Genomic DNA, 21012 nt, shown 5'->3' with positions numbered 1-21012 from the left:
CATCCTACTCTCTGTTTAGGCTTACTCCCCGGGGCTCTGCCTCAGATCCATTCTATCTTTGGGTAGGAGGAAGGGGCAGCAGTCTGCCTGACCCACGCGCCTGTTTTCTATCGAGTTGGCTCAGCAAAGAAGCAAGACAAAGTGATATTTTAAGGAGTAGAACAGATGGATTGAAATGTTGAAAATCTGTTTTATTAAATGATTTCGGCTAACAAAATAACTTAATCAGAAATGAAAAAAAAACCAAACTTGGTTCCTACTTTAGTGATATTGAATATTTGTGTAAGTCATTCTTAGTCAAATTTGGAATTTCTACACCATTAATATTGATACCTGTAAGATCCCACAATGGAAATGGAAAAGAAAGCATCTTTGATGAAGACCACTAATTGTGCTGGGGGTCCCAGCGCACTCTTTAGGATTGTGCTACTAATTGGTGTGATGCCCACTGTGGCTGTCAGTGTGATAGGATTGAGGGAGGCCTGTAGGGCTGATGAAGTACAGCTATGGGCGTGTCCGTGCGGACAGCTCCAGAGGAAGGTAGATCATGAAGGCTCTGACCTAATGAATGAGTGAGTTCACTTGATAGGGCCATAATTCATAGGATGGCATTAATGACAGGTGGTAAAAGGTCCCAGGTGGATCTCCCTGGTGGAAGTGAGTCACTTGCAGCTGAGTATCATGCCCTGACCCCATTCCTTCCCCTCATCTTTCACTGTGGTGTGTGTGCTTGTGTGTATGTTATGTTGGTGTGTGTTGGTGTGCAGGTACCTGTGTATAGAAGTCAGAGGACATATCTCCAGAGTTCATTCTCTTTAATACCGTGTTTGTTCCAGGGGTTGAGCTGAGGTTGTCAGGGTTGGCAGCAAGCACACCCTTACCCTCTGAGCCATTGCAACAACCTCGGGTCCTTTTCAGAGTTATGCTTTCTCTGTTTCCTGGTTGACCCTGAGATGAACATGTTTCCTTTGTGACAAAGATCCCACCGAGATGACATTATTTCCAAATGCACAGGGTCGTATGACCATGGGCTAAACTAAGCCCTCTTCCCTTAGTTGTCTCCGGTAGGTCACAGAGACAGCTCACCTGACTGGTACACAGTACAGCCCGCAGTCAACAGTTCTCTAGGCATAGCAGAGAGCTGTGTGATGAACACGTATCTCCTACTGATTACACTTTGTCCACCATTGTCTAAATAAGACATAAATTTCAAAAACACAAGGTTCCTGGAGGAGGGGCAGGGATGTAGAAACGAGGCCAGCTACAGTAGATAAATGGATGCATGTCTAGCTTACCATGGTGAGGCTGCTTGCTGTCAGAGATCCATGGGTGGAGTTGAAAGTCCTGGGCACCAGACACCTGACTCCCAAGGGTAAGACCGTGACTCACATTAAGCACAAGAAGCTGTTTACTAAGTACAAGAGGTGGTTCTATCTCTGCTCTTCGAAAATCCCACCTAAGTTCTGTGGCAGAGATGCATCCAGATGTTCCATCTTCTGGGAAGGTAGCTGACTTTGCACTAAGGTCATTAGCTGCACACAGCCAGTGTCAATCAATACAGACAGCACAGGAGAGGCCGTGTTGAAGCAGACGTGCCAGCCATGTCTTGTGCAACTTCTGAGTGTTTTTTCCCCCTTCCCTGTTTTGAATGTCTGCTACACCGTTGTTATTTCTAGTGCATTTTGAAAAATTCTCTTTTGATGGGCTGTATCATCAGCATCTAGCAGGTATTAATCTTGTCAGTAAGTGGGTAGAGACCAAAGATGTCTTTAAGTATTCACTAATTCACTTAAGTATGTATTAATCATTTGCTCGCCTGGACTGGACACTCACAAATAAGTCTTCTCTGTCAGAGGGGAGACGTGTGGCACGGGAGGAGGGCACACCCACTGCTGTGCTTTATGTGTGTAATTAATCAACACGGCTTCTTGTCGCTCCAGATACACTTGTGTTTGCATGAAGCATTTCTTGTGAGGATCAGCTTTACTACAAGGCTGTGTATTTGTTATTGTGTGTAAAAGAAGCATGACCTTACAAATACAGTTGTTGTTTTGTGCATGTGTATCGTGTGCAGGCTCGTGCATGTCACAGAGTGGGTTTGCAGGCTAAAGGTCAGCTTTGCGGAGTCACCTCTCTCATTCCACCTGCAGTTGGTCCCGGGGATTGAACTCAGGACATCAGGCTTATGCAGCAAGTGCTTTACGTCTTGCCGCTCGCAAGATGTGCGTGTTTTTTAAAAGAATAATAATGAAGGAAGGCTATGTTCTCCCACTAAAGATGATAACGGAACTCCTAACACTTAGAAGTGTCGCTCTTTCCCTTCTAGACCTTAGCTGGATCACCAGAGTTCAGGTGAATCAGGCGGCCGTTCTGAGGCGGGCAGAACAGATCCAGGCTCGCAGAAGCGTGAAGGAGGAATGGCAGGTACAAGCCCTCTTGAGCATTCTGTCCCCACCTACACCTCAGCACACACGCCTCTTCCCTCAAGGCCACAGTATTGAATTTCGCTCAAGATGCATCTAAACTTAAAGGATTGCAGCTGTCCATGGCTTATTTTAATAATTCATATATGATGATGATGGGTTGGAGAAAGATAATGCATTTATCCAAACAAGTTAAGAATCTTATCACTCTTGAGTGGCCGAACCGCAAATGAATTTGAGGCATCTTTATTCATGAGCGAATTAAATGGCACATTTCCTCAACACATTTATTCAGTTTCTTCACCACGCTTTCTTCAGCTGTCTTCTTTTTTAATTTTAAAGCCATAAACATCTATACCTGGTATGTCTACTGCTGAGGCCCGAGGTAGGAGTTTTCCTCACTACTACTTTTCATAAAAATTTCCAAAGTGCTATCTGGTGGCACATCTTCCAGTTAGCATCTTTAGTGCCGGGAAGTCCGAGGTGTGCGGTGCAAGTCTAAAGGACTCGAAAGGTTCATGTCCCAATAAAAGCAGACCGTTGCGAAGGAGGCGTGCAAGCAACGCTTCCCATCCTGCCCATCCTGGCTGAAAAGAGAAGAGGAAATGTTTTACAGTGGGTTAGGAAGTATGGGGATTGTTTTAATAAGGAAATTGGATTGGAAAAAAAAAAACAAGGAACTTAGAGAGTTCAGAAAATAGTTCATCATTGTGTGTGCATTCCGCAAAAGAAAGTCAGATGAAGGTAGATCTCCCTATACCACAGGTGTGGCTGGTTCCTGATGGATGAGCCGGGGAAGTCAGAAATGGCAGGAGGTGGTGGGATTTCTGAGAAAAAGGAGGTTAAGTCTGTTCTTTTGTTTCATTCTGGGTAATGTTCATCTTGATTGTCATTCTCTTAAAAACATTTAAAATTTAAATTGTGTGTGTGTGTCCACCCCAGCACACATGTGGAAGCAGAACAAGTTCAAGTTGTTGGAGTTGGTGCTTTGTGGGCCCTGGGGATAGAACTCAGGTCCTCAGGCTTGGCAGCAAGCTCCTTTCCCTGCTGAGCTATTTTGCTGGCCTCTGTTGGTCATTTTTGAGCTCCATTTATACCCCGTATCAGAAAACGCTTTATAGCAGCTTTGACTTCAGCTGGTAACCCTTGTATTTGTCCCGTGTTTCTCTACTCTCCTACTAGGTTCGAGGTTGACCTTTGTTTTGATTCCCTCGTTTCTCCTCATCCAGGCCGCATGGCTCCTGAAAGCCATTACGTTCATAGACCTTACCACACTTTCCGGGGATGACACGTTTTCTAACGTTCAACGGCTCTGCTACAAAGCCAGATATCCAATCCAGGAAGACCTCTTGAAAGCCTTAAATATGCACGACAAAGGTGAGGAGCTTTGAGGTGTGGCTGCATTTTTCCTGGTTATAGTGGTAACGATTGGAGCCCGGGGACTAATGTCCACCTGATGCGCTGTGTGTGGCACCATGTCCCTGGTGGATTTCTGCTCCCGTGTGCAGACAGAACACTGAGATCCCTCCTTCAAAAACCGAAGAGATTTCAAGCCATGGATTCAGGTCAGATTTTGCATCTATGAATTGAAGTTTTTGGCTGAGTTTCCTCAGTTCTTTGGTTTGGGAACTTTTCTATCTAATGGCTGAAATACAGGCTCTGAGTCCCTAGCCAGTCCCATTACGTAATGATCATATGACCTCCACGAAGTAAATGAATGCATTTGAGAATAAAACGCAAATGGGAAGTACTGTGTATTAGGTTAGAACTTAAAACAAACTTGAAACAAAAGAAACTTAAAGCAAAACCAGAAACCAGAAACTTCTCACTCCCAGTGTACATGAGAGAAATGTTGAAAAGCCGCCCTGAGTTTTGAGCTTTCAAATTTGAAACATGGAGGAGCCTAGAGGTGGAGGGGGTGGTAGTGGTGTTGATCGTTCTATTTTCTTTCTTTTAAAAAGGTTTATTTATTTTATGTATATGGTGCTCTATCTGCATATACACCTGCTTGCTTGCTGGAAGAGGGTATCAGATCCCATTTTGGATGGCTGTGAGTCACCATGTGGTTGCTGGGAACCCAACTCAGGGCTTCTGGAAGAGCTGCCAAGGCTCTTAACTGCTGAGCCATCTCTCCAGCCCCAATCTTCCTATTTTCTAAGTAAGAAAACCAAGACCTGGAAACCAGGAGGTGCTGCCAGGGCCATGTGTGTCGCCACTAGTCGAGACAGTTTTGGGAGGCAGAGCTCCTCTGTATAGAAGCTCCTTGTCTCTGGAGTGCCACCTTCAGTGCGTGCAGAGAAACCTGCCGAGCTAGCCCAGTGCAAGCATTGCAGATAATTTCTGGGCAATTAGTAGACCTAAGCGACTCCATCACTTTAGGAAACTGTTTATTACATTTCTTTTCAAGTGACGTTAGAACATGACCTTTTTAGAGCTAGCGATGTAGCTCACTGGTGAGTACTAGAGGCCCTGATTTCCACCTCCAGTGCTATAAGCAAAGCACAAACCACACACACCCATCTTTTTATAGCACTAAAGTAAGACATTTTTATGGGATCTTATGTTCCTTGGTTTTGTACTAGCTATTTGGATTTTTGAAACTGTCATTTTATTCTCTCTTCCTCCCTCCCTCCCTCCCTGTACTTCCTACTTGCCTTGTACAGGGTTTCTATGTAGCCCTGGTTGGCCTAGAATTCATTGTGTAGACCAGGCTAGCCTCCAGTTCATAGAAATCTGTCTGCCTCTGACTTCTGAGTGCTGGGATTAAAGGTGTGCACTACCACTGCCTGACTACAACTCTTATAAAGGAAGACATTTAACTGGAGCTGGCTTACAGGTTCAGAAGTTTAGTCCATTATCATCATGGCAGGAAGCATGGCAGCATGCAGGCAGACAAGTTGCTGGAGAAGGAGCAGAGAGTTCTACTATCCAGATTGACAGGCTGCAGGAAGAGAGAGACACTGGGCCTGCTTGAGCACCAGAAACCTCAAAACCTACCCACCCCCAGTGATACCTTTCTCCAACAGGGCCACACCTATTCCAGCAAAACTGTACTTCCTAATGGTGCCACTCCCTAGGAGCCTATGGAGGCCATTTTCATTATTTTCATTCAAATGACCACAGGATCTTAGTGTTTCTTATAAAAGAGGAAGTTTAGACCCCATTTTATTGTGCTACCCTGAATTTCTTTTATATTTTTCTTCATGTGCTGGCTGTTCGAATGCCATGTAAAGCTAGTTTTTGTTATGTGCATGAAATAAAATATTTGACACAAAAGAACAGAGTTAAGCATGGCTTCATGGTAGCAGCATTTTCTTGGGTGAACTCTGTTTGCTAGAGGCAAGAGTGCTCATTTAAGAGAGGCTTCTTGACTCAGCTTTAGCTGCAAAATCTTGCAGCTCTTTCTTTTGTAGTTAAAATCTATTATTATTATTATCATTATTATTATCATTATTAAGCTCTACACTTTTCTCTGCTCCCCTCCCTGCCTCTCCCCTCCTCTTCTACCCTCTCCCAAAGTCCCTATGCTCTCAATTTACTCAGGAGATCTTGTCTTTTTCTACTTCCCATGTAGCAAAAATATTCAGTATAATACTGGCAGCTCTTTTAAGAGGACCCACCATCAAACACGTAAAAGGTGTTTGTGAATAGCCAATGACATGCTTCTTGGTGGTGGCAGGGACCTTTAAACTCCCTAGAGTTGTGGCAATAAACATGGCTACCTTCAGTACTTTTGCCTTGAAACTTGACTCTCAGAAAATTAAGGAATGGGGTGGATTCACTGTCAAAGCCACGGCTTTAATCCTAGCCATATTGCTTACCAAATTAAAGACTCATGTGGTCAGAAAAAGAAAAATATATAATAAAGATAGATTCAGATGGGGAAAAAATAACCTTTAAGTGGTTTACAGTGTGTTTAAAAATATATGTAGTCTTGGGAAAAAAAAAAGAAAAAGGATAAAAATCTTTAAAAATAAATAAATAAATAAAGAAAGAAAGAAAGAAAGAAAGAAAGAGTAGTTGGGTGTGGTGGCACACACCTTTAATCCCATCATTTGGGAGGCAGAGGCAGGTGGATTTCTGTGAGTTCATGGACAGCCTGGTCTACACAGAGTGAGTTCTAGGACAGCCAAAGATATACAGAGAAACCCTCTCTCAGAAAACCAAGAATTAAAAGTAAAAATAAAAGAAATAGAATTTAAAATAAAGAAAGCCATGTAAAAATAGAAAATAGAAGATCTGGATACTGTATGTTATTGTGTTGTCTTTGGATTGTTTGATGCCTGAGGAAGGAGCAACAGCTGCTAAAAGATATTTGATTATAAATGTTGCTTGATTAATCCAACATATATACTTTGAAAATGCTTTGACTTTTCAAAGATATATTACTTTGGAGAAGAGGTTTTGCTTTTGTTTCCACAGGAAATGAGAAGCTGTAGATTCATTCTGGGTTAAGAAAAATCAGGTTTGATCAAGGAAGACCCCCTGAAAAAAATCTCTGATAAGAGCAGGTGGCTTAGATGATCCACCATTTTAGAGGATCTCTGTTGGAGTTTCCTCCAAGTTCTACATTCAGAACAGCTTCAAGACTGCTGGATGAGATGACCAAGCTTCACAGAATATTCCAGTCAGGATTTGACCATAATCCTAAATTTTCTTTAGGTCCCCATATCAGCAGAAAGTAGCCTAGAAAACTATGTCCACATTCCCAATAAATGGATTATGAATGTTTGTCTTTGTTTAGAGCATTGGTTACAAGTTGTTATGGATATTGGTCAGGAATAAAAGCAAAACAAAGGAGATTAGATTCAGAGTTCTTGTTTTGGAAAAAACGGGGAGGGGGGAGTACTGTGGGACAGTGATCTTGTACCCTGTAAAGATTTGTTACTTGTATAGGCTTAATAAAATACTGATTTACTAGTAGCTAGACAGGAAGTTTAGGCAGGGCGACCAGAACAGGAGAAGTTTGGGAAGAGGAAAGGCTCTATCTGCAGTAGTCACCCAGACACAGGACACAAGATGAGAATGCCTCACTGATAAAAGGTACCAAGCTACATGGCTAACACAGACAAGAATTATGGGTTAATGTAGGATGTAAAAGTTAATAAGAAGCCTGAGCTAATAGGCCAACCAGTTTATAATTAATGTAGACCTCTGTGTGTTTCTTTGGTACTGAATGGCTGCGGGACTGGGCAGGACAGAAACCTTTGTCAACAAGACTATTTAGCAGTTGGGAGAAAAATATTCAAATTATGTTAGATAGCCTCAAAGAATGGTGTCTCAACTTTTCTATGACTAGAAAAGTCAACAGTTAGTTTGTGTTTTCAGGAGCTAGAAGGAAAAGCAAAGGAGAAAGTTTCCAGGGGTGAGAGGACTGAGGAGAGGGACTTGCTGCCAAGCCTGATGGGTTAGGATCTGAGTTTGATCCCTGGAATGCACATGGTGGGAAGGAGAGAACCAACATTTGTGAGATATCCTCTGACCTCCACATATTTGCTGTGCGCTGTGCACAATAGAAGATAAATGTCAAAAAATTAAACTAAATCCTTCCATTTGCTGCAGCAGTGTGGGCAAAGTCTTTTCCCCTCTCATTTGATCTCTGCCAGTTCTGTCCAAGGAATGATAGTTCAAGATGTAGTCTGAGCTGAGCTCCATGTTAAGTGGCTGCTATGCTCTCCCCTCTTAGGCATCACCACGGCTGCCGTCTGTGTTTATCCCGCCCGGGTGTGCGATGCTGTGAAAGCCCTGAAGGCCGCAGGCTGCAACATCCCTGTGGCATCAGGTAAGACTTGCGGTGACTTTTACAAGTTCTTTAGCACAGCCAGGATGCAGTGCCCGCCATACTGTGATCGCATTGACTTCATGTCTTCAGTTGTGTTGATCCATGATTTTAGTATGTATTAAAGTTACATAGTAAAGGGAGACATTAGAGTAGGCATGGTGTCACATATGTCGAATCCCATCGCTTCAGGTGCTCAGGTGGGGAGGACTGTGAGTTTGAGGCCAGTCTGGGCCACATAGGGAGATCTCAAAAACAAACAGTCAAAAGACCCCAACCCCAACCCTTGACATATTAGGTCCTAAATATATAGAACCATGTCTCCATTCCTAAGGAAATCCTTCCTTTTATGAGGATCATCATACTTATAAAGTCATGGTGTCAGTGCTACCATGCATACACACACGTCTATGCATTCTGTTGCATGTATGTGATGTAATGGTGATTGAACAGGGAATATTTCCCTAGAGGAAGAATGCATCCCAGCATCAGTGATCATTGCACTGGGCCTTGAGGGATGAGGAGGAGCTGATATTGTTGCCAAGGCAGGGATTGATCTTTAGGTAGGAGCTAGCAAATGTACAGGTTCAAAAACACATTCGGGGTACAGAAAGGCTTATAATTGTAGGGTCTAAAGGCAGGATGGGCTGGAGTGGAAGTGGAAGCTGGGGAAGCTGCTGATAGCTGGTGGCATGGGGCTCTGTTCGGATGACAGTGTTAGCTCTGCAGGGCTTTAAGCCCTGCATGACATGATCAGTCTCATGCTGCAGAGTTAGCTGATGGGAGAAGAAAAAAACTTAGAAAAGTATGGCATGAGCTAGGGAGAGAATCAGCCCTCAAAACCCATTAGTGAAAGGCCACTAGTGAAATAAAGGTGCCTCTTGCCAAGGCTGGCTGCCCAGTTGGATCTCTGAAGCCCACACAGTAGGAGACAGCTGATTCTGACCTTACTGTGCCTGAACACACACATTAAATGAATACATGAAAAGTGAACAGAGCACAAAAAACCCAGTGCTTGTGTCTGTGGCTGCATAGATGGACAGATGGAGACAGATAGTATTAGATTCTAGTTTTTAAAAAGGCTACGAGAATGTCCTGGTACTTTAACAGTCTGAGCCAGGTATGTTGGGCATACCTGTAATTCTACAATTTAGGAGGCTGAGGCTAGTTCAAGGCCAGCCTGGGTTACATGGAAAGACCATGTCTCAAAAAGAAAGGAAAAGAAAAAAGAAAGAGGAAAAGTTTATAAAAATCACTACTTATTTTATTAATGAAACGTGATTACTGTATGTTCTTTTAAGATTTATTTTTTTATGTTTGTGCTTGCATAGGTTCTAACAAATCAGGTTCCTAGGAGCACTCACAGGAGCCAGAAGGCATTAGATCCTCCCAAATAAGTCACAGACAGTTGCCAGCCACCATGTGGGGACTAGGAGCTGAAGTTGGGTCCTTTGCAAGAGCAGCTGTGCTTCTAGGCACTGACAGTGCTCCAGCCCCTGTGCCACATTTGTCTATAGCCCGTTTGGGAGGACTGCCGACGTGTTTGACACCTGTCCCTTTGTGGTCCTTCCCTTCCCACCATCTCCGTGCATTAGCTGGGAGGGTTCTCATTTACATACAGGGCAATGTTTGGCCTACCATAGCAGACCCGGGGAGTTTACATCTGTAGGATGGGACAGTAGGCATGGTTAGGATCTGAGATGGGAAGGCTGGGGGAAAATATCTAGTTCTAAGTTATATAGGTGTGTGTGTGTGTGTGTGTGTGTGTGTGTTCTTTGTTCTTTCATGCTGACTCGGCCCTTTCCTGAAGTGACAGGTTCTTACCCTCCCCCTCGGTGACAGGTTCTTATCCTCCCCTGTGGTGATAAGTGCTTTTCCTCCCTGTAGTGACAGGTACTCTCCCTCCCCAGCGGTGACAGGTGCTCACCCTCCAATGCAGTGACAGTTGCTTTTCCTCCCTGTAGTGACAGGTGCTCGCCCTCCCCTGCATTGACAGGTGCTTTCTATCTCCTGCAGTGACAGGTGCTTCCCCTCCCCTGCAGTGACAGGTGCTTTCTATCTCCTGAAGTGACAGGTGCTTTCTCTTTCCTGCAGTGACAGGTGCTCTCCCTCCCTGTAGTGACAGATGCTCTCCCTCCCCTGCAGTGACAGGTGCTCACCATCCAATGTAGTGACAGGTGCTCACCCTCCAATGCAGTGACAGGTGCTCACCCTCCAGTGCAGTGACAGGTGCTCACCCTCCAGTGCAGTGACAGGTGCTCACCCTCCAGTGCAGTGACAGGTGCTTTTCCTCCCCTGCAGTGACAGGTGCTCACCCTCCAGTGCAGTGACAGGTGCTCTCCCTCCCCTGCAGTGACAGGTGCTTTTCCTCCCCTGCAGTGACAGGTGCTTTTCCTCCCCTGTAGTGACAGGTGCTCACTCTCCAATGCAGTGACAGGTGCTCTCCCTCCCCTGCAGTGACAGGTGCTTTCCTTCCCCTGTGGAGACAGGTGCTCTCCCTCCCCTGCAGTGACAGGTGCTTTTCCTCCCCTGTAGTGACAGGTGCTCACTCTCCAATGCAGTGACAGGTGCTCTCCCTCCCCTGCAGTGACAGGTGCTTTCCTTCCCCTGTGGAGACAGGTGCTCTCCCTCCCCTGCAGTGACAGGTGCTTTTCCTCCCCTGTAGTGACAGGTGCTCACTCTCCAATGCAGTGACAGGTGCTCTCCCTCCCCTGCAGTGACAGGTGCTTTCCTTCCCCTGTGGAGACAGGTGCTCTCCCTCCCCTGCAGTGACAGGTGCTTTTCCTCCCCTGTAGTGACAGGTGCTCACTCTCCAATGCAGTGACAGGTGCTCTCCCTCCCCTGCAGTGACAGGTGCTTTCCTTCCCCTGTGGAGACAGGTGCTCTCCCTCCCCTGCAGTGACAGGTGCTTTTCCTCCCCTGTAGTGACAGGTGCTCACTCTCCCCTGAGGTGACAGGTACTTTCCTTCCCCTGCAATGACAGGTGCTTTCCCTCCTGTCTGGCTTCACCTTGCTGGCTGCTGCTGGTTGTGTTAGACATTGCGGGGAATCTAGTTCACTGTGTCCACTCATGAGTACGTGGAAATCAGATTGGGGCAAATGGGTAAGTCCGGGGAACCAGCTCGACTCAGTCAGTGTCTGTCCTATAAAGCCCTACCAATGGTTTTATTCCTGTCAGCTACCATGGTTAGTTTGATGCTAGTTACTAAGTGTGCTGTGGAGACATCCCTGCAGCCACTGAACTTCTGCTCTCCCAGAGAAGCTCAGTGGGTGTGCACTCGCATTCTGCCCTGCGCGTTGTCTTGTGTTGCGTGAGTGATGTTAAAACTGTTTGTTTTCATCTCTAAATGCTATATTTTTGAACTGGCCAATTCAAGTTTTTTTCTTTCTCTGCTTATTCTCCTCCCTCCTCCCCTGTTTCCTTTCTTTTTAATCTTTCCCAGTGGCCACCGGCTTTCCAGCTGGACAGACTCATTTAAAGACACGACTGGAAGAGATCAGACTGGCTGTGGAGGACGGAGCCACCGAAATTGATGTAGTCATTAGCAGGACCTTGGTGCTGACTGGCAAATGGGAAGGTGGGTGCAGGCACTTGCTCCCAGGCGCTCCAGCCCCTCCTGGTGGGTCACGTGGGGATCTGGAAGGGAGGCAAGTTCCAGGTCACAAGTCAAAGGTCAGAGGAAGCAAGGCTAAGAGTATTCCTTTTGAGGCTCTTCTTAGTCTAGGCCATTCCCTGTCTGCAGAAACTTAGGTCTGTTTGTATAATTAGGAAGTTATTCCATGCAGTAAAACCAGTTTAAAATTTAAGTATGGAGGATCAGTGGGGGGGGGGTCACTGTGAATTTATTTTTTATTTGTGTGTGTGTGTGTGTGTGTGTGTGTGTGTGTGTATGCTAGGGTTCAACTGTGGAGATTGGGCAACTTTTGAGAGGAAGTTCTCTTCCGTGTGTGTTCTGGGGAATCACACTCAGGTCATCAGGCATGGTTGTTGGCCTCTTTACCACCGGAGCCATCTTGCTGGTCACTATGTGTCACTTCACTGAGATGTGTGGATCTGATAGCCGAGATGGCTTTGGCGGCTAAGGGACAGGTAGCACATACAGTGTGGACATACTGGACACAGATGTCCCACATCCAAGGCAGGACAAAATGGGGCAGCGTGAGATTTCACCATCGGTGCCATGTAAAGCCAAGGAATTGCTATTTCTGGAATCTTCCAACTAGTAATTTCAGACGTAAGTTGATCTCTATTTGCTGAGACTATAGATACTGAAAGCAGGTCTGAGAGAGATGACGATGTTTGTCTGTTTAACCTAACTCCATCATTCAGCACCTGTGAACCGTTTGTTAGGAAGTGACAGAGATTCTGTCAGCGAATTACACGGTGCTCAGGGGGACGTGTTTAGAGTGTTGTGCCAGAGACCTTGACCGGTGGCATTGTCCAGTTCTGAAGCATGCACGTCTACTACCGAAGTAGGGTCCTCCCATCATCTCAGGTGATTTCTGGAGGTCCAGCCTTCATACCTCCTCTTCCAGGGCAGAAAAGAAGGGCCTGTCCCATCTGAAAATCTCCACACGTGTTTATTGCATCCTGCAGCTTGATCTGGTTCACTTACGTGGCCACCGTCGGTGTCAGCAAATGAAGTTGGAAAACATGGTTTCAGCTTGGAATGTTAGCTGCATTTCATAGTCTTTCCCATATCCCCCCATCTATCCATTCATACTACCATTTTTGACAGTTCACAAACATCTTTTTTTACTTGTGCCCCTTTCATATTGTTTCCGACATGTGCTTTGGGTATTCTCAATTCTTCTTAAAGGTCGTATTTTATATATATTCTTGTTCCCATGTATTCTGCTGATCTGCTTTTGTTCACGGATTTCAGAGTTGTGGATAATGCAAGTATGTGTAGTAGTTTAAATTAATGTGGAACTGTATGTCCTTATGTCTTCTAGAAACAGGTGGAGACATAGATGTGTAGTTTATATTATAACTTGTGCTCTTGTCTCCCAAGTTCTACTAATTGAAAAATAAAATCCAATAGGAAATGGGTTTTGATGTAGTTGGTTATCCTTTAACAGACTTGGGGATGGCTGTTTTTGAGATAATAATTTCCCCAAAGTAGGCGTTTCCACCAAATATAATAACACATTTTTGTCCTAGACCACACTTTTCCATTAACTTTTTTTTTTATGGTGTTAATAACCTCTTGACCCAAACCAAATTGAAAAGGAACATTTAATGCTAGAAATTCATTCCTAAATAGAAGGCAGCAGTGGCTTAAGCCTTTCCCCCATTGCAGTATTTTGTCTTTGTTTTGATTCTCAGTGTGATTACCCGCTGTGTTATTCACTGCCCTGTTTTCAGACTAGGTGAATTAGGAGTTCCATAGTAGTTCTGTGGAATGCACTGGTGGGAATGCCCCCCAGGCTCTCACCTTTCTATGTCTTGGGCTCTCTCCCCCATGCTCTTAGTTTTGCAGGTTGTTTTGTGTGTTAGCTGCTTTTCTCATTACCATAACAAATGCCCGGTGAAAGCAGCTTAAGGAAGAAGTGACTTGTCTTGATGCACAGTCTGAGAGACGGTCCATCGTGGCAGAGCGATCACAACACAATCTAAAGTTGTGATTCTGAGAGAGATGGATGCAATGTCCACCTCACTCTATCCTTTTAAATCAGTCTGGGACCCCAGAGGAGGGCTCCTGCCATCCACATTCAGGGTAGTTCTTCTCCCCTCAATAACTTAAGCTTGACCTTCTCTTACAGATGTGGCCAGATGTTTCTTTCTAGAGTGATTCTAGATTCCAGCAAGTGGACAATAAAGATGAACTGGTGTGCTTTGTAAAGCACAACAGAAATAGACCTAGCCATTTAGAATGCCCCCGACTTTGTCTCATGGGTCCACCTTGGGGCTCTGAGCTCTGAGAGGAGACTGCATATGAGCTCCCTCTGTTAGTCCACACTCTATTGTTGTGAAGAGACGCCACGACCATGGAAACTCTTATAAATGAAAGTGTCTCATTGTGACTTCCTGTAGTTTCAGAAGTTTAGTCTGTTGTTATCTGACAAGGAGAATGGTGGTGCGCAGGCAGGGTTTGTGCTGAAGTTGTAACTGGAACCATTTGGATGTATGGAAGTAACTTCATCTGGATCCCAAGGCAGCAGAAAGAGAGAACCACTGGGCCTGGCTTGGGCTTTTAAAACTTCAAAACCAACCCCCAGTGACACACTTCCTCTAGCAAGGCTGCACCTACACCAATAAAGCTACACCTCCTAATCCTTTTAAATAGTGCTACCACTTTAGTATTCAAATAAATGATTCTACAAGGGCAAGTTTTTTTTTTTAAGCTTCTTTATTGAATCTTTGGGGGCTTCACATCATGTACCCCAATTCTATTCACTTCCTGTTCCCTCATGCTCCCCCTCATTCCTGTTTCATCCCCCATGAAAGGAAACAAAACAAAGTGAGCAAACAAAAGCAAGAACAAAAACAAAACAAAACTTCCCAGTAAACCAAAACAGAACAAAAACCATATAAAAACAGAAAAGTCTCTGGTTCTGCTTCTCTCCTGACTCTCCGTCACCTCTTCATCCGTCCTGATGGCACTGGAGGCTTCAGTATATTATTCAGTATACTCCTTTGTTCCATCAGCTTGACTGGCAACTGTTCATTGCAATGATTCATTGATCTGGTTTGAGACCATCCTCACTGGATCCTCCCTGGAGCAATTCTGGCGTATCCTATGTCTTAGCGATCTTGCAGGTATTGTTCTGCAGGACTGCACCCTTCACGAGCTGCAGCAGGACCTAGATGGGGTAGATGCTGGGGTGGATCAACCCAAAGTCCAGTTATGGACTTGGGTGTTAATCAGCCAGGTCAGATTGAGCCACTGGGGCTACCCACCTTGGGTGCAGTGGCGGAGTCAGCTCCCCTACATGAATGCCCCTCAGGGTATGTTCATCCTTGCTTGTGGTGATGGATAGGGACCTTCTCTTCCAAGTACAGGGGCCAGTTCTCTTATTGTAGTGGCCAGCGAGAGGCAAGACCAGCTTTTGCAGGGCATGAAGGACATGACTGGTTCAGTATAGCCCTCTGATTTCATCTCGCATGATTCCTAAAGCCTCCTGAGGTAACACTGGCCACAGACATCAACAGAGACCCCAGCTGCAACTGGACCGTGGACCAGACATGACCCTCGGCAGCAGCTTAGGCCCGAACAATATCCTTCCTCTGGGTGTCTGCATGGCCTTCGATGGTAATAGGAGCATGGGACATCAGGACAAACCCTGACTGCAGTGGGGTCATGTAGGGGAACAATTCTTATTCAAACCATTACATTCCTATTCTTTTTTTTTTAAAGATGTATGTATGTATGTATGTATGTATGTATGTATGTATGTATGTATACAGTGTTCTGCCTGCATATATGCTTGCCGGCCAGAAGAGGGCATCAGATCTCATTACTGATGGTTGTGAGCCACCATGTGGTTGCTGAGGATTGAACTCAGGACCTTTGGAAGAGCAGGCAGTGCTCTTAACCACTGCACCATCTCTCCAGCCCCCACATTCCCATTCTTATCTTCTTGGTCCTTTTATTTATTTTTTATCTACATCCGTGTTTTGCCTGCATTTATGTATATGCATCACATGCATGCCTGCTGCCCAAGGAGGCCAGAAGCAGATGTCTTCTCTACCCCTGTAGAGAGCCATGTCCAGTTACACTGTCTTCCCTGCTGGCTACCAGACCCCTGGGCACTAGCGTCCTCACCTGCCTGGCTGTTCTGTGTGTTCTCGGCGTCTGTCCACCTTCCTCCTCAGCAGTCTCACCATCATTTTCAGAGAAGCAGAGACTCAGAATCAATGAGTCCTCTTGAAATCAGGGAACCTAGCCACATGGGAAAGACATGCATTAAAATAGTTACCTTTCTCTCCATTAACAATTTAATAAAAGAATCTTATTTAGATTTAGTGCTCTCTTGATTATTCAGGATGATTTTGTTGGTGGTTGTGTTATCTTGAGTGTGACGATGCAGTCAAGAAATAATGAAATCCCTGAGGTGATTCACCCCAACTCGAGCAGCGCTGACTGCTGTGGTCTCTATTTATGTAGCGCTTTTGTTCACTTCCACCCTTGTCCTTGTAGCATGATCTTTTCTGTTAAGTTTCTTCTATTAGCCATGTTTAGCTCATTCACACCGTCCTGTCCTGACATTACTTCCTGGCTCCTGCTCATGCTGACAAAATGTTTATCTGTTTGTCACCTGGGACAGAGCAAGGAGGCTCTTGTTGGCTGTCGGAATTACCTGACGAGCAATTTCCCAGCTCTCAATCCAGCTCCCTTCTGTTGTGGAATAGAATGTTTGTTTAACCACTTAAAGGTATGTTGCATTTGTTTGCCTTTGTAAAGATGGGTTGCTGTTTCACCTTGCCTGCCTAAAGCACCTGATTGGTCTAATAAAAAGCCAAACGGCCAATAGCTGAGCAGAGGAGGGATAGGTGGGGTAGGTGAGCAGAGAGAAGAGGGAAGCCAGCCAGCCCACAAGGCCCAGCCAGCTAGGGGCTAGCCCACCAGGGGCCAGTCAGGCAGGGGGCAGCCAGCCAGACACGGAAGTAGGAAAGCAGAATTGATGGTATGTGGATGAAGTAAACAAGTCTCTGGGCAGCATGTAGATTAATAGAAATGTAGACAGAGTTTCTCTATGTCTCAGCAGCCACTCCCAAATAGCCACACTGAGACTTACTATTTATAAATGCTCAGCTGATAGCTTTGGCTTGTCTCCACCCAGCTCTTACAACTTAAATCAACCCATTTCTATTAATATGTGTTGCCCTTAGGCTTGTTTACCTCATCTTGAACGTCCCATGTTGCATCTTCTGCATCTGGCTCGCAACTCCTCTGATTCCACCCTTCTTCTTCCCAGCATTTTCTTTTTATTAACAATGAAAGCAATATATATTTACAGTGTACAAAGATTGTTCCATAGCGTAGAAATGGGTTAATTTAATTTAAAGAAACAAGCTAGCTAGAAACAAGTGTAAACTAAGGCTGAGCATTTGTAATTCATAGTAAGTCTCTACGTCATGATCCTGCTACGTCCTTCCCACACATTCCTGGGCCAGTTCTGGTACAGTCAGAACTGAGGATGGATGCAGTAAGAGAAGAGACTCCTGGTCCTGTGAGAGTCTCCCAAGGCCTCTGGTGTTCTTAGTGTCAGTAATACTCCTGCACTGTGCTTTATGTACTATGAGATATATATGTGTTTGTGTAAACACACACATACACACACAGAGATTATTGTTGACATTGACTCCTAAATTGCATTTCTTGGAGAACTTGTCTGAAGAATGCTTTTGCCACAGGGGCTCATTATCCATATACTCTGGGAGTGGGCTTCGATAATTGCATGCCTTCTGTAGTTGATATATATGGGGGAGCTCTTGATTCTGCTACTCAGATACACCTGATATATTAACCAGTGACTTGGAGATGGTCTCAAATTTGGACTTTGTTTGGGAGTTTAGTTCTGTGAGCCGAGGACCAGAGCTGCTTCTCTGGCCTTGTGTACCAAGTATCCATGGGGCATCTCTGGTTTTAACTACTGAATGGTCCCAGACACTGCCATTTTCTGGTCCAGTGTGTTCAGTGCAGCAGTTGGGGTATTGTCTGTGTCCTGTGACAACAGCCTCATCATCTCCATCTTTCACTTGCTCACCGTGTTGCTCTCTAGGCTTAGTTTGTAGCTTACACACTAACAACGTTCTAGTTTCAGTGCGAGGGAATGGCATTCCAGGAGCAAAGCCAGCATGTCTTCCATTTCCTCACATGAGCTGCACCCGAAATTCTGGGAAGCTGGTCAATAATCTGCCTTTTGTTATTTACTTATTTTTGTAAACACAAGAAAAATGGGAGCTCTCCCAAAAGAACTTATTTTTGTTTTCCTTTATAGAACTATTAATAATAATAGCTCATCAGAAAAGCTATTTCTAAATCTATAAATACTTTTTGGGAATGGAATCACATAATCCATGATCTTGTTCTGCTGTTCCCAGGTTGTTTATTACAAGGAGAGTCCAGAGACACTTACAGCAGCTGGGTGGTTTTGTGGCTTTTGTTTTTAGGCTATGATTCTTTAACACTTCAATAGTATTGGCAAAAATGTGTGTGTTTTATTTCTTGTGGGTTTTTTTACTGCTGGGTGATTTATAAAGCCCATCTCTATTTTACCCTTACAAGTTTAATTAATTGCTCTGGCGAATGAAACCGTGTTCCTGAACACTTTGTGACTTTTTTGGTATGAAAGGTTGCTGTACAATTTTATATTAAGTGTTTTACTGTACATATAATTATCTTAAGCATTATTTTCAGGACATCCTTGTGCAGTGTTGAACATCTCTGGCACTCAGAAATAATTGCTTAGCTGTGTTCGCTAGCAATTATTTTTAAACTGCCTTTGGGTAGCAAGAAACAAAGAGAAATTGCTTTATGACTTAGGCAGGAGTTGTGGTGTCTGAAGAAGACTTGGAGCCTCACTCAAATCAGCTTTATATGTGTGAGATATACTAGCATGGTTTTCTACAGTTAGAACTGTGCTTTTCCAGAAAATGCTGTGCACTCCCAGCTGCTGTGAGATGGACAATGGAAAAGCAGGTGCTCCAGTTCCTGGTGATGGTGGGGGGCGGGGGGGGCAGCACTGCAGGAACAGTCTGTCAGCAGATCTAGGGAAGGGTTCGCCAGTGGTTAGGGAGTTAAGAGCAGGAAGCTGTGGTAAGCTGTTGCATGGTAGGGAGCCTGTCTACAGCAGTTACGTGCTGCCTCTCAGAAAGCTGAAAGTTTTCAGTGCTTTCATTGTAAGGAAATGGCAAGTGTCTGAGGCGATAGCTGCGGCTGCTTTACACAAATACCAAACAATGGTACCCCGTTAACTGGTGCAATTTTTGTATTTTTATATATCAGTTTAAAAAATAGATGTAAAAAAGAAAAAAAAAAACCAGCAAAACCACAGTTCAATCTGACTCTTTCTGCTTCTTGTCTACCCCTTGGGCCCAAGCTCTTGGTGCACACAGGCCTCTGCTGGTGTGTGAGACTGGGTTCTCTGAGCCTGGTTGTAAACACTCAGCCCACATGGCCTCACCTGTTCTCCAACCAGGAATGATGGGGAGGATGGACTCTGACTTCCACTTCTCATTAGCATGGTGGTAGTGGGAAGGACCCCAGGGACAGGCTGGAGACGACGCCTGTGAACCATGTGAAAATATTGATTAAGTACCTGCAATGTGATCTATCCCGAGCTTCTGGAACACCCCCTCCAAAGTCCTGAAAGCCTCATTATAAGTCAAAACATTTATTATCAGATTTTTACATGGCGTCACCCCGCCAGCCGCTTCTCGGGTGCATGTGTTTTGTTAAATTTTGCATTTTTCTGACTAATCCGCGGCCGTGGTGTTTGAATTCCATTTTCATTTGTCAGTCATCTTTTATAATAGCCTTCCAAATTATTATTTTTTCTGCTACGTGGTTAGAATTGTTTTTTCCTCCTTTCTCTTTAAATGAGGAATTCTCAGTTTTGTAATGTTTGAATTTTTAACAAGGAACATATATTACTTGGAAGTGTGTGAGCAGAAAAAAACATAGCAAAGACTCTAGAGTGATGAGGTATGCAAAGACCTGGCGTCGGGGCTGCGCTGAGGACTGTTTATCATAGCCAAAGTCTGCAACCTTAGGCCTCAACAACAGGGAGATGATGGAGGACATTTTTCATCTGTATGATGGAAGATTGTATGGCCATTAAAAATTGTGTCATAGACCTATATGTAAAAACATAGGAAGCTGTAACATAAGGGCATATAAAATACATTGCATATAAAACCATGCTTTAGAAACTTTTAGCACCATAGACTGGTTGGTGGTCCCAAATGCCCTCCCATAAGAAAAATACTTAGATTCTAAACAGACTATAAAAAATACCAAATTCAGTTTTAAGTTTTAGTTTTGAGTACTTTTATTAAACTTATAGAAAACTGCAAAAATAGTGTGCTGAACTCATGTTTACGTATCATGCAGATTCTACTGGTATAAAATTCTATTATCTTTTTTGCTTTTTTTTGCTTGTGTACATACATACACATATGTATATGTAAATGCATACATATATACACATATGAGACTACTTTGAATTTCTGTTGACTTGTTATCTTTGAATATTTATCATGTATTCTCAAGAAATGAAAGCAAGATTACACCAAGCCAGAGTACTGTGTTATGTCCAACATCAGATGAACAGGCTCTGTACAGGTTTTTCAGGTGCCTGATGGTATTGTTAGGTCTACATCTGTCATTATGTATCCCTTTTACTTCTTCACTGGAATGGCCCTGGTCTTAAGAGTACAGCCTCTGTTTTTTTTTTTTTAATTTATTTATTGTGTACATCATAGCATCATAGTCTGCCCACATGCATGCCCGCAGGCCAGAAGAGGGCACCAGATCTTATTACAGATGGTTGTAAGCCACCATGTGGTTGCTGAGAATTGAACTCAGGACCTTTAGACAAGTAGGCTGTGCTCTTAACCACTGAGCCATCTCTCCAGCCCCAGCCTCTGTTATTAATAATTTCTAAGCTGTATTTCAGGGCCTGCAGATGTAACTCCATTGGTAAAGTGGTTGTCCAGCATGCAGGGAGCCCTAGGTTTGATCTCCAGTATCTCTTAAAGCAAGAGTGGTGATGCTGAAGTCCTAGCAATAGGAGGTGGGGGCAGGAGGACTGGGTTGGGGGTCACTCTCAGCTATAACAAGTTGTAGACCATTCTGGGCT

At 44.4% G+C, this 21012-nt stretch overlaps 1 protein-coding gene across 2 annotated transcripts in view; it reads left to right on the top strand.

Moving 5' to 3' along the window:
* Dera (deoxyribose-phosphate aldolase) overlaps positions 1 to 21012 on the top strand; it is a 91868-nt gene that overhangs the window by 21391 nt on the left and 49465 nt on the right. For both annotated transcript variants that reach the window (XM_050135211.1, XM_050135210.1), the window contains 4 exons: positions 2327 to 2424; positions 3653 to 3800; positions 8110 to 8205; positions 11646 to 11780. In XM_050135211.1, coding sequence (XP_049991168.1) covers positions 2327 to 2424; positions 3653 to 3800; positions 8110 to 8205; positions 11646 to 11780 — 477 coding nt within the window. The remainder of the gene's footprint in view (positions 1 to 2326; positions 2425 to 3652; positions 3801 to 8109; positions 8206 to 11645; positions 11781 to 21012) is intronic.

This window comes from Alexandromys fortis, unplaced genomic scaffold, assembly GCF_014885135.2.
Source record: "Alexandromys fortis isolate MF-2015 unplaced genomic scaffold, M_Fortis_MF-2015_v1.1 scaffold_21, whole genome shotgun sequence".
Lineage (NCBI taxonomy): Eukaryota > Metazoa > Chordata > Mammalia > Rodentia > Cricetidae > Alexandromys > Alexandromys fortis.
The sequence above is the reverse complement of the archived record's forward strand: the minus strand, read 5'-3'. Positions and strand labels throughout refer to the sequence as shown.